The following is a 13,868-nucleotide window of genomic DNA, read 5'->3' as shown; positions in this document are numbered from 1 at the left end:
TATATATATATATATATATATATATATATATATATATATATATATATATATTTTTTTTTTTTTTTTTTTTTTAAGTAAAAGTTAATAGTTCATCTTCATTCAGCTTAGTTCAAGCAGCAATGCCTTATACAGTTACCATCAGACATTTACCTCTGTTTAACAATCTGGCATTTTTGGAGTTTCCAGTTACTTATTATTTTCAATGTCTAACTGATAGTTCTAAATGACAAGGCAAAGGGTCTAAAGGTAAGTTGTACATTCGAGTTAGTTTCTTTGCTTTTGCTCCCCTGAAAAGATTGATGTACATGCAAGGCTTGCCATTAAATAGCAATGCAAAGCATGAGCCATCTGCTGTACCCTATTAGCCACTGGTTCTTTCAGTACCCTCTAGAAATCAGGTGAATGCAGTGCTCTGGAAGTCCTCCCTATTTCCCCAGATACTCAGAGGTCCTTCTCTGATTGACAACCTTCTCCTCTCTTGACCATTAATGTTCTCTGAGGTCATCTCAAAACACAGGTCATACATCTGACAGGCCAAACTCCTGTTTAATGTAGCAGGGGATGACATAGTTTTGCTTTTCTAAATGGCCTTTTATGGAACATTTTGACTAAAGAAGTGCAACATTTTATCAGTGCATTATGGTATGGGCAAGTTTTCTGACCAGAACTATATAAACTTCGATCTATGTTTGTGAATACCAGCCTGAATTATTTTGTTAAGATTTCTAGAAGTCTGTGCAGTCAAAATATGTAACAAAGAAACAGTGTAATGTAATCCTTAAGCTGACTATTGTGCATTTAAATATGAGCATCTCTTGTAAGAAATGGTTTCATTTAACTAAGCTCTGAACTTGTTCGCAGAATTAACATTCCAAAATTAAAGACTTTTATCGTGTTTTACAGACAAATTCTGCGGGATCATAACTGCTTACAGACCTTGTTGCAGCACCTTAAATCACATAGCCTGACTATCGTCAGCAATGCCTGTGGAACTTTGTGGAACCTTTCTGCTCGTAGCCCCAAGGATCAGGAATTGCTCTGGGACATGGGAGCAGTTAGCATGCTCAGAAACCTCATCCACTCCAAGCACAAGATGATAGCCATGGGAAGTGCTGCAGCCCTAAAGAACTTGCTGACAAATCGGCCCTTAAAATACAAAGATGCAGCTGTGACATCCCCTGGCTCTTGCATGCCTTCTTTGTACATGAGAAAACAGAAAGCCCTGGAGGCAGAGTTAGATGCAAAGCACCTTGCAGAGACCTTTGATGGCATTGAGAAACAAAGTACTAAGAATATGAGCTTAAACAAGTCACTGAGACACATTGAAAGTCTTGCCAAGGACTACGCTTCTGACTCTGGTTGTTTTGATGATGACGACATTCCAAATGTATCAACAGGACTGGAAGCGGGAAATTTTTCCATGTTGTCTATGTTTCTGAACTCTTCCTCATTTCTGCAAGGGCACGCACTAACCAAGAGCGTGACTCAAAGAAAGAGCATAGCATCTGAGAGGGAAGTAAATGAAAAACAGCTTGATACGAAACAAAATACAAGATCTGAAGATGAGGTTTCAGTTGCAGCTGAAAAACTCGCTAATAAGATTTCTTCTACTGTAGCCAAGATTGACAAACTGGTGGAGGATATGTCCGTCATGCACACCTCATCAGATGACAGCTTCAGTTTAAGCTCCGAAGATCACTGTATTGATTGGAATTATGGGTCTGATGAGCTCCATGAAGCCCGTGCAAAGTCTAGTTCTCCATGCAGGCTGTCTGACTGTAGCAGCTTTGTCAAACGAGAAAATTTAAGCAGAGCACATGTTCTTTTACGCCTTAAGGCAGCACACACAAGCTTGTCAAATGACAGTTTGAATAGTGGAAGCACAAGTGATGGATACTGCCCAAAAGAACACATGAAGCATTCTGCAAAGGCCACATTAGCAGAGTATCAGGAAGAGCTTCAGAAATACCAAAAAAGGCCGAGTAGACTGGATCTGAGAAATGATAAAAAAGAAAACCATGAATTTCTGAACAACAAAGTAAATGATTCTAAGGAAGGGCAAAAGGGTGATTTAGCTCCTGGAGAGAATAGCAATAGTCCAGACCCTGAAGGTGCAGAAAGGCAAAACAGTTCAAAGTGCTTAACGGCCACAAATATCCACACAATTAAACTGTCTCCATCATATCAACATGTTCCCCTGATACAAGCTTTGGCTAGGAGCACTTTAGCTGCTGGCCTGCATAATCCTGAATATTCACAAGAACTAATGCTTAAAAAACAAGCTTGGCTTTCCCCTAATTCAGCCCCAGTAGAGGAAAAACGTGGCAAAATCCCTCAGAATGCAAACACTACTGCACAAGAGTCTGTCCAAAAGTACTCTGTAGAAGATACCCCAATATGTTTTTCAAGGTGTAGCTCTCTTTCCTCCTTGTCATCTGCTGGTAATGTTTTGGACGGTCAGAGTCATAGTGAAAATGAAATAGACAGTGACTCTTCACTAGAAATTATTGAAGTGGAAGATGGTCTAGAACATTCATTACAAGAAAACGTTAGCAATGAAGAAGAAGAAGAACTTATAGCTGTGTCTGCCAAGCCTAATAAGTCACAACCCATTGAAATTCCATTCCAAAAGCAGGTCAAAGTCTTCCAGCGGGGGAGCTCACCTTCACGGAATGAGGATATGACACCATCTAGCTCTTCTGAAAATTACATTCAGGAGACACCTTTGGTCATGAGCAGATGCAGTTCTGTGAGTTCACTTGGAAGCTTTGAAAGCAAGTCTATTGCCAGCTCAATTCAGAGTGATCCATGCAGTGAGATGGTAAGTGGAACCATCAGTCCAAGTGAACTACCAGACAGCCCTGGTCAGACCATGCCTCCAAGTAGGAGCAAAACACCTTCTGTGGAACTTAGTACTCATCCAGAGAAAGAAGCCTGCCAGTTTAGCACACAATGGGAAAATAGTGTGAAGAAGTTTATGGAAATGACAGATTTTAAAGAGCGGTTTCAGCTCCCTCCAGATATTGATTCTATGATCTATTTCACTGTAGAGAAGCCCAAAGAAAATTTTTCCTGTGCTTCAAGCCTGAGTGCCCTTCCACTTCATGAACATTATATCCAGCAAGATGTGGAACTTAAGCTAATGCACCCCTTTCAAGAGAAGAACTTGGATTTTACAGCTCATAATCAGGATGAAAATGCAGAGGAGCAACATGTAGACCTTGTTGACAAGGGTGGGAAACAAGATATGCCTTCTGATGATGACATTGAGATACTAAAAGAATGTATTAATTCAGCCATGCCATCACGATTCAGAAAAGGAAAGACATCATTGCTACCTAGTCTGTCAGCCCAAGTACTGAATGCTCAAGCTAAGAAGACTCTTCAGCTGCCCGTTTACATGCTGATACCTGCTGTTAGCCAGCAAGGAGCAGTCAAAAATGTTAGACCTGATAAGGATCTTCTCCCAGATGATTCATCTTTTACCGATTCTCCAGAAGGAACGCCAGTAAATTTCTCCAGTACAGCATCACTGAGCGATGAAACCCTTCAGTATGCACTCAAAAGTGAAACAGAACTATCAGAATGCAGAACCACAATAATAGAAAGACACAACCTTGCACCTGTAGAAGATCAGTGTGTAAGAGATATGCAGGTGTCTGTGGGTGTAAGCAAACCTTCAGCAAAAGTAAGCAACACCCAAGCAATACATACTGTAAGGAGGGCTGCTTCAAGTCCTGCAATCCCAGGCAGAGCAACATCTAGTCATTGTCAACAGGAGAGGCATGTTCAGGTAACAAACATGAATTATTTCCATCAAAGTAAAGCTCAGATAATGGACTCTGCAGCTACTATAAGAAGTCAGAATACACCAAAGATCTTTACTAAATTAGATTTATCTTCCAGAACTCAACACATGAATAAGTTACCAGGAAATAAAGGCACCTATCACAACACAAATGCTGCCCATGAGGAATCTAGCCACAGTAACTTTGCTATTCAGTCCTTATGCCATACTACCCCAACTGAAGAGGCAATTTATTGTCTGTGTGAGAATGACTCCCATGACCTAGAAAACATAGACAAATGTTTACAGAAGGGAAACATCAGTAGTAATAGTACACATAACAAAGGAAGCACTAGAGTGGTCAGACCAGTCTCCAGTCAAACAGAAAAGCTGGCTACATCCACCAAAATCAGAAATCCAGCAATCAAATATAAGTACAATCTTATTTTAGATGAAACACCACCCTGCTACTCCTTAAGTTCATCTTTAAGTTCTTTAAGTGATATGGATCTGGAAGAATACAGAGGAAGGACACAGCACTTCAATAAAATCAAGAGACATGCCACTCTGAGCAGGAAACACGACATAATGACTACAAAGGGACAACATGCACATACAGTCTATCAAAGAGACAGTTCGGCAAGCTCAGTGAGCATTAATTCTGAAGATGATATGGTTCAGAAATGCGTCAGTTCTGCCATGTCAAAGCGGAAGAAACACACAGACAGGAGGCGGAATGTGGAAAGGAAACAGAAGCCAAAGAGCAATATTCAGAAAATTGCAACTGTAAGCAAGACTCACAACTTAGAAAAAGCAAATAACTTAGCAGATGATGTCATGTCAGACCGAGGTTCAGAGTTAGGCAGTGTAGAATGGAATGCGATCCAAGAAGGTGCAAACTCAGTAGTCACATGGCTGCAGCAGGCTGCTGCCTCGCTTTCAAGACGGCCATCCTCAGAGTCAGATTCTGTTATGTCTTTTATGTCAGGTCTGTCTGCTGGATCTCCTCTTCATTTTAGCTATGACATGAAAGACAAGAAACACACACAAGCAAATAGGAAGGAGTCAAACATAAAACAGCTTGCTAACAGATTCCAAGAAGGAAAGAAAGAAGAAGAAAGTAAGACATCTGGAAACAGAACTTCACGTGTTACTACAAATCTTAATCAGTACAAGCAAATACCTAACCTACCAGTAGTGTTTAGAGGAAGGACTGTTATCTATATGCCAAGTATGGTAAAGGACTCTGCTGGCTCCAAACCTACATTACAGGCAGCATCTTCTAAGACTAATATGCCATCCAGAAACTCAATTCAAAGCCAACAGAGGTCACGAAGTTTGCATAGATTAGGAAATGCTGCAGAAATATCTGACCTAACACTGCCTAAAAGGAGTGCAACTCCACCGGCACAAATAAACAAAGGGTCATCCTCTGGATCTTCAAGGAGCTCAACACCTTTGAGGCAACCTCAGAAAAAAATACCTTCACCTCTGCAATCAGAAAAACAGATTCCCTGCCAAGGGGTTAAAAATATTAACAATCTTAGTGAAAAGAAGCCCACATTTGCTGTGTCATCAGCTACAAAAATGACTAACAAGAATACTGCTCCTAAAAATAAAACTCAGAAGTCTCCAGTTCGAATTCCATTTATGCAGACACAAACCAGAAAAGTAGTTATGCCACAAAATCCTTTGTCTGTGCAAAATACAGCAGGTGCACAGAAGCAAACTTTGCCTAGCAGAAGGCTTTTACAGGAGAGGCTTGGCCTAGTGAGGATGTCTTCATCAAGATCGAGTGGCAGTGAGTCTGACAAATCTGGCTTCCTACGACAGCTGACATTTATCAAAGAACCCTCAAGCCTCATTATGAGACAAAGATCAGAAATTTCTTCATCAGAGTCTGTGTCATCACTATCACAATCTGTATCTCCCAGGAAAAGCAAATCAGATCTTCCAGCAGTTTTCTTATGTTCCTCACGGTGTCAGGAACTGAAAGCTATGCGACCAGCAACATCTGTCCAGAATATACCTGCTTCAAGATCACCACCTATCAGCAGAACTGTAGGAAGTGAGAGGCCTCCTAGGAGAACAAATTCTGAAAGCCCTTCTAGGCTACCTGTTAAAGGCAATCCCTTGCAGCAGGAGACCTTCAAGAGGTATTCGTCTTCACCTCACATCAGTATAATAAGGAATGCAAGCAGTCCTCCTTCCATTCCAACTTCTCCTTTCAAATCTCCTGGGAGAAGCAGGAGCCAGGAGGAAACCAAGCCAGCACAAAAATCTACCACTCAGCAACAGTCACAACAGACAAATATAAAAGGAACTTGGAAAAGGATTAAAGATGAAGATGTCCCACATATCCTGAAAAGCACTCTGCCGCCATCAGCACTGCCGTTAGTGAATGCCCCTAAACTGGAAAATGGTCTCAAAGTAACACAGAGCAGTATTCAGAGGAAAACAAGTGATGCAGTAGTGCAAACTGAAGACTTCCCCACAACTAAAATGAATTCAAGCACATCGCCGACACTTGAAAGCAGTCAGCTTCTTTTGGAAGGAATTTCTAAGGATACACTACAGCGAAAGGTCAGCAGTGCAACTGACATGGGGCCTTATACTGGTAACCATGTGGAAGGAAGTATAGGTGTGATTAGCACAAGTCCATCTGTGGCAAATGAAAGCCATTCTGGGGGTGTTGGACATTTCAGTCCCAGTCGACATGGGTCACCAAGCAAGGCAGTGCGGGTGACACCCTTTAACTATGTACCAAGCCCCATGGTAGCATCTTCTCAAATTCAGACTTCAGTGGTGAATGAGAAGACAACTGAAAAGTTGCAGACCTAAGTTCAAAGGTAGAAACACCAAAAAGAAAAAAAAAATCAATGTGCAGACTGGTATTCTGGCATTTTTTTGTGTTGACCTTATTTCTGCCACAGATTGCCAGAGAAAATTAAACATTTGACCTCATCACTAATTAATGTAAGCAGACAGTCTTTTTATATCAGCATGGAGCTTATATGCTGTGGTAAAACTATAATCTTACACAACAAACTCAGATTTGGCAGACGACCCATTTTGACTTGTTATTCTGTTGTGTATACACACGGACTACAAAGAAGGTAAAATACACAACAGAAGTATTAGGAGCAAAGAAGTCTCATGACTGCCTTGTACAAATACAGGCCAAAGGGTAGGTGGTAGACACACACCTATAAGAAGCATTATAACCAAGCGACTGCTGAAATCTGCTTTAACTATTCCTCAGGCACTGTATTACACTCCACACAGCTTACATTATTCCACCTCTAAATACATAGTACATTTTCTGAAACAAGGGGACCACATGTTAATGTGGTGTGTGTCAGGGGAGACAACTGGGCGGACTTGAATTATCTCACCAAATTTTGCCTTTTTGTATGTATCCGCATAGTTTAATCCAAGCACAGCTGTAAAATGAAAAGCTTAGGAGGAAAACAAATTATTTAAAATTTACTGTCACCACTGGAATACTGTATATTTCTAAAAGTGTACCTGTTTTGATATTCATTTCCATATAGTGGAAGGCGTCATGTTATGCACCCATGATGTCATGGAGTGGCACAGTACTGCTGTTAAGTCACAGGGCTGCAACCACGGGACACAGCTGATGCATTGTGCCACCTGACATGATAGGTAAAAGCCACTCACCTGCAACTTGCCTATATGTCAAGCTAAGCCTTAATTTTGGATGTGAACTGCATGCCTTGTACTTCCTTGACTCTGTTTGCCAGATGTACTTTAACTATTAACTGCAGTATAAAATACTGTCAGAAGAAGCAGATGAACTTGAGAAAAAAGATGAATGAAAATGGAGCAGTTTAGGTAATGAGAAAAAAATAAGTCAATTGGCAATATCTCCAGGAAAGGGTTTAAGGTTTGTAATTATCCGAACCTGATCACTATAATCACAAAATCTGAAAGAAGAGAATAAATGGTATCTGCTGCAATGTCTGGCAACATTCCAACATAGCACTAGCTCCAGCTGTGCATTTTCAATGAGAATCTTCAGATTTCCTTCATTAGCTACAGTGCTCCCCCTACTGGAACCAATATGCTTAACACGTTAAACTTAAACATTGCGAAGGGTATAGGCAGAGAGCTGCTGATTTTTAACTATATAATCAAGTATTTGATACATACCCTTCTAAATTATTTTGCTGGTTTGCACTATACACAGTAGCTAGTATAAGAATAATAATCAATATAAGAAGTGAGCCCTTGCTTCAAGAAGTGATTAAGGGATGTAAAGATATTTTACATTTTGACTGATAAAGTAAATTACTTTTGGCATCTGCAGAACTAAAACTTAGATTTGTTTTAAAACAAGGGAATCAGTGTACTCGGTTCCTTTCAGAGTGAAGAGATTGTGATTTTTTTAAATTATCTACTTCCTTTCCAAGCACATTCATCTTTTTCTGGACATGTTCTGTTTAAGCCTGCCCCCCCCCCCCCTAGATTCAAATAATACACAGGACACATCTATGCTTTTTCCCCTCTGTGAACAGTAAAGGGAATCCTTTACATAGAGTAGGATCTCACATCATTATATTTAAGGACTTGAGAATATTGAAGACCCAGACTGCCCCAGGAACAGACATGGGATTAACCTGGCCATTCAGTACAGCATTAGCCTGACTCTTACAAGGTTGCATACTATGTACGAGGCAAGGGCATGTCCAAACATAAACCATGTATGTCACAGCAAATAACTGTCAGGGAATTATTTTTCCTTTTTTTGCACTATAAGATGTGCTATATTTTTTGCCTGGTTAGCTAAATGTTTTTCCCCCTTCTATTCCTGTTTTTTTTTTTTTTTTTTTTGCTAAGTGAATTTTAGAGTTTTTTTTTTCAGCATTGAACAGGTATGCCACCCTGGAACATGCAATATCTGGGTTTGATAGGGGAAGGCTACATTTTAGAAGATGGAGTATAAGCTGATGTACAAGTCCACAAATCGGAGCTACCCCGCAATAAGGAAGGAGGGAATGCCATGAACCAGCTGTTAGGCTGAGTGTACCATAAGAACCATTCTCTGGCTTAAGTAAGGAGAAACTTCTGTATGAATCTGTATTTGGCCAGAAGAAGTACTGCAACCAGGGTCCAGTGTTAGCATGAATTCCACATGTTAACATGTCAGGATATCAAAATATCCATTGTCCAGAAATAGGAGTAGCAGAGCTGTGAATTTTAGTTACCCATGCATCCAAGCATATATGTGTGTATATATGTATACATAGTGCCTATGAATGTCTGCAACATGCCATATACCAACAATGGCAAAAAATATAGGAATGAAATGGGAAAAAAGCACCCTGAATCATACAACATGCCTACTCTGCAAGCTGGCCTGCCACACATTAAAGCTTGCGCCATTTGTAACTCTGCACTTAAAGTTCACAGGACATTAGACTACAAAAAGGTAAAAGTTCAGAAAACTGGGAAAAGTAAGATCTTCTGTACTTGTGTTCTTCTCTGGTATGTGTGCAGTTTTTGTGTCACCACTTTACCACACAACACATCTCTGCAGCAAATGACAGCCTTTTAATTTACTTGCAAGAGAGGCAGTATCTACTGTCTTTAGTCTGCACTCAAAGCTGATATGATATGGCAGTATCCTTTGCTTGGCCTAAGTTTAAAAAAAAAAACATGATCGCTGCCAAGCTTAGGTTGCTGGTGAATGTTAAGGTAGTGCACTAAAGGAATTTAATGGATGCAAACTGTTAGCCCACATTGTCCATTAGTTGCTTTTATCTACCCTGACCTGATGCTATACTCTACATTTCTAACATCAGAAGTAACCCACAAGTGGCAGGCAGTGATACCGCCAAGCCCAAGAATGACTTTACAGCGGGTTTAAGTACAAAGATTGGTTCCTTGGCCAGTAAATGCATAACTTTATTAGTAATAAGAATTCAATAAAATATTAACTGCTGATAGGCTTTTCCACGTCTTTAGTTTTGTTGATAACCACCAGCAAACTTTCCTATGGATTTCTTTTCACTGCTGGAACATTTTAATGAAAGCTTTTATTAAGTGCATCCCACATCAAGTACATAACATTGCTAAGGTAAATAATATTGCAAAGACAAACAAAATATCTGGCTATACAAATATAGTATTTGTGCCAAATCGCAACTCGTGAGGGGGATCAAGAATTTTCTTGCATGATTCTAAAGAATTAAAACAAAGACAAGATTTTTATACCTTAGAAGATATTAGGTGACATGAGGCACACAAGGTACGGTAAAATTTTAACAAATCAGGATCTTACAACTACTCATGCTATTCACTTGAAAAGTACATGAATGTGAGCTTATCATTTTTCTATTACTAAATAAAGAGCAGTGTCCAGTTCACATCTTGGGCTCTGTCTACCACCTTACAATGAACTTTTGGACTTGAGAAACCTTCATTAGGACAAGTTGTGGCATAGACCTCTCTGACATTTTATGATACTTCACTTAGGTTTCTACTCCCATTGTTTGATTTAGGAACACAGCTATAAATTTGCTTTAGACAGACAGAAAATATATGCCAGTTACTTTGCTATCTGTTACAGTAACAGGAAAGGAATTTCATCTCAAGGCTACAGTTAAGAGTACATTTCAATACATCTCTAAGCACTCAAAATTATAGACTATATAGCAGAACTTAACATTTACTTTAATATGTTTTCTCTCCTCCCATTTCACTAAGTACAGGGTAAATCTGCATAGCTGTGTGACATTTTCCACCATTTGAGCTTTAAAGCATATGTATGTTACTCCCTCTCATGTCAAAATCCTCCACTGTCACAGGTTATATATGATGTCACAGCTACTGCATTATGGTCATACTGGGGATAAGGAGACAGACGAATTAACCAAGCGCAAAGGTTCTGTTCTAAAGCACAACTTTAGGAATAAATAAATTAAGAGAATTTTAATACAATTCATAACCTTGAATATAACACCAAATATGTTTAAATACAAAGTTTGGCTAAAGCTTTTGAGAAAATACCTATTTTTTTAACATACTGCAAACTAGGCTTGAGAACCAATATATTTCAAGGGAATCATATCATTGTGGTTATAGGCTTATAGATTCATAGGTGTTTATTAGGCTAATTACCACAAGGGTCTTTTTAAGCCTAGCCATGCATCCCAAATCTCTGACAAGTTCTGATACCCTTGATAAGTGTAAGCATGGGCCTGGAAGATGAACCACTTACAGGTTACCTGTGTCCATTAGAGACATAGGTGCCAAACCAGGGATGAATTTCTGGTTTCTCATCCAATTGTGCAGGTTGCACTTGAATTGGGTTAGGGAGGAACTCAGCTTCATGTGGATAGGGAGCCTGTTCCATAGACGGGGTAGTCTCTGGGACACATGCCTATCTCTCCAGTAGGTCCTATTTATATCGCAGGCAAGGTTTAAGTCTTTAGAATGGCTAATTCTGGTGCTGTTTGTTTTGTGGATATGCAGGATATCCTTCAGAGTGGGGTCTGACAATGCCAGGCATAGATCTCCCCTTAAAAACCTGTAGGAGACAGAATACAGGGGTAGAGCTATAAGGCAGTCTGAATAGGACATTTTTCTAACGCCCTGTATTCTTTTAGTGAGGATTCTCTGTGGACATTCCAATTGTTGGATATGCCTGGTTAGGTACATATCAAAGGGGGCATTGTACTCAATGACAGGTCTAATGAATACCAAATACAGTGGAACAATGACTTCCTTGGACTTAGATACCATACCTTTGTTTATAAGTTGTGTAACATTGAATGGTTTCTTCACCACTGTAGACACATGATGGTCAAAGGCTAGATTACTATCTATATGTGTCCCTAAGTCTCTGACTGCTTGGTCAGTTCTAAGGAGTGTGTTGTCAATATGATAGTTACCAGGGATGGATAACTTCCTAAAGGATACTATTATGTATTTCTTGGCATTTAGGTTTAGTCCATGGCTGTGACACTAGTTGTCTATGTCAGTGTGAGATTCAGTGACAGCTCCTAATTTGCAATCATCTGCAAATTTAGCCAGCCAGAGACCTTGACTTCTGAGAAGTAAATGCCAAAAAGGAGTGGTCCAAGGACTGATCCTTGAGGGACTCCACTTGAGACCGGCCTCTTTGAAGAGGTGAACTCCCAGTTCTAACTTCCTGGGTCCTATCTGTGAGCCAGTTGGCTATCCACTGGGTGACATACAGGTTTATACCTAACCTCTTGAGTTTGTCAACAATGCCCAAGTGGGGTATTGTGCAAATGCTTTGGCCAGGTCAAGGTAGGCAGTGTGAAGGATTTTGCCCTCATCCATTGCTTTGGTGACCTTTTCAAAGAAGTCCACCAGGTTGAGTAGGCATAATCTGCTCTTGACAAAACTAAACTGGGTTGGGTCCAGTGTCTGGAGGTTTATTATATCTCTGTTGATGATCTCCATGATAATTCTTTCCATGGCTTTACATATAAGATTAGTGAGACTTATGGGTCAGTAGTTTCCTGTGTCTGTAGATGGCCCATCTTTGTGCAGAGTGATGTCTGTTGCCTTTCTCTATTCATGAGGGATGAAGCCAGTTTGGAGGTTACAGTTAAATAGTAATTCCAGAGGCCCTGATTAGGTCATATTTAGAAGGCATCCTGGGATATTGTCTGGGCCCACTGATGCAGTGTTCTTGTCTGAGAGAGAGCATTAAGGGCCTGTTCCCTAGTGATAGTGGGGGAGTTATAGTTGATGATATTTCCTGAGGGAAGGTTGAGGGGGAGAGAGGGGTAAAGTTGGAGCTGAATTTATCAGCCAGGGGGGGTTGCTATATCTTCTGGCTTAGTATAGGTGGCCCAATTTACAGTGAGCTCATCACACAATGTGTATTGCCTTTGAGGTTGTGGACATAGCTAAACAATGCTTTTTGGTTGTCCTTGACCTGGGAGGCCAAACTTGCCTCAACTTTGGCTTTTGTAGACTTTATTTGTCCTCTGTGGAGTTTGTTTAGTTTGATGAGAGTGCTTTAATCCTGCTGGGTGCTGCACCTCCTAATTTTTGTCATGATTTTCTTCTTCCTGTTATACAGCCTATTGATTTTGTGATTCCACCAGGGTGGCTTGTTTTTTTTTTTTTTTTTTTTTGAGTTAGTTCTGTACTTCTTCCTGGTGGGTACAGCTGCCTCTATGCAGCTATTAGCATGCTTGCACAGGGTTTCTGTGAACAGTTCTGCATAGGCAGCAGTGTTTATGGGGGCTTGGAATTATGCCAGGTTCTCACTTAATAGCAGGAGGTTAGCCTTAGAATAGTTCCTGAATATTCCAGGTTTAGCTAGGGGTCCAGGTTTTATTTTTACTTCAAAGGACTCCATTTTGTGGTCTGACCTTAGCAGGGAAGGCATTGCAATAAGGGGTGTGCAGCATTCTCCCATATAAATGAGGACCAGATCCAGTATAGCCGCACCCCTGGTTGGTGTACTGACTATCTGGCCCAAGGAGTTTGTGTTTACAAAATCCAGGAATCTGTATGCATGTACATTTGGTGTCGTATAGGATTCCCAGATAATAGAGGGGTAATTGAAGTCACCCATGAATGTTATTGGGTTTAATGGTTAGTTCTTCTAATAAGTTTAAACACATGGTATGGGCTTCCTGAGTCATGGAAGGGACCTATAGCTTGCAAGGAAGTGGTAATGGTAATGGATTTTGCCTATGGTGACTTGAACATGGAACAGCTCAAGTGCATTGTCCTGTTTGACCAGCCTTGAAGTATATTTATTTTAGTGTAAGTTGAGACACCTCCACCTTTAGTCCCTGCCTGTGAAGTAGCTGGCTTAAATGTGTGGAAGGCATTATAACCTTGCACTGTTGGTGTGCTCTCTGCAGCTTTAAACCATGTCTCAGTGACCACACAGGCATCAGCATTCTCTAGGGTAAAGACAGCCTCTAGGGAGTGGAGTTTTTTGTTTAGAGTCCTAGCACTGAGCAGTAATACTTTTAGATTTTCTTGGTTTTGATTTGCTATGTCGGAAATACTTTCAGTTTGGCATTGCCTAAAAAAGTCACTATGGGAGAAAGCAATGTTT

The 13,868-nt window shown here is 40.3% G+C and overlaps 1 protein-coding gene across 1 annotated transcript in view; it reads left to right on the top strand.

The window, feature by feature from the left end:
• Positions 1 to 9,755, top strand: part of APC2 (APC regulator of WNT signaling pathway 2) — a 788,186-nt gene extending 778,431 nt beyond the window's left edge. The window contains exon 15 of the mRNA XM_044053997.1: positions 904 to 9,755. Within this exon, the coding sequence (XP_043909932.1) occupies positions 904 to 6,628 (5,725 nt within the window). The 3' untranslated portion in view covers positions 6,629 to 9,755. The remainder of the gene's footprint in view (positions 1 to 903) is intronic.
• The last annotated feature ends 4,113 nt before the right edge of the window (positions 9,756 to 13,868 follow it).

Source organism: Protopterus annectens, chromosome 13.part0, assembly GCF_019279795.1.
Source record: "Protopterus annectens isolate FY-2018-M chromosome 13.part0, PAN1.0, whole genome shotgun sequence".
NCBI classification, from domain to species: domain Eukaryota; kingdom Metazoa; phylum Chordata; order Ceratodontiformes; family Protopteridae; genus Protopterus; species Protopterus annectens.
Note: the sequence above shows the minus strand (reverse complement) of the source record. Positions and strands in the feature narration are given on the sequence as shown.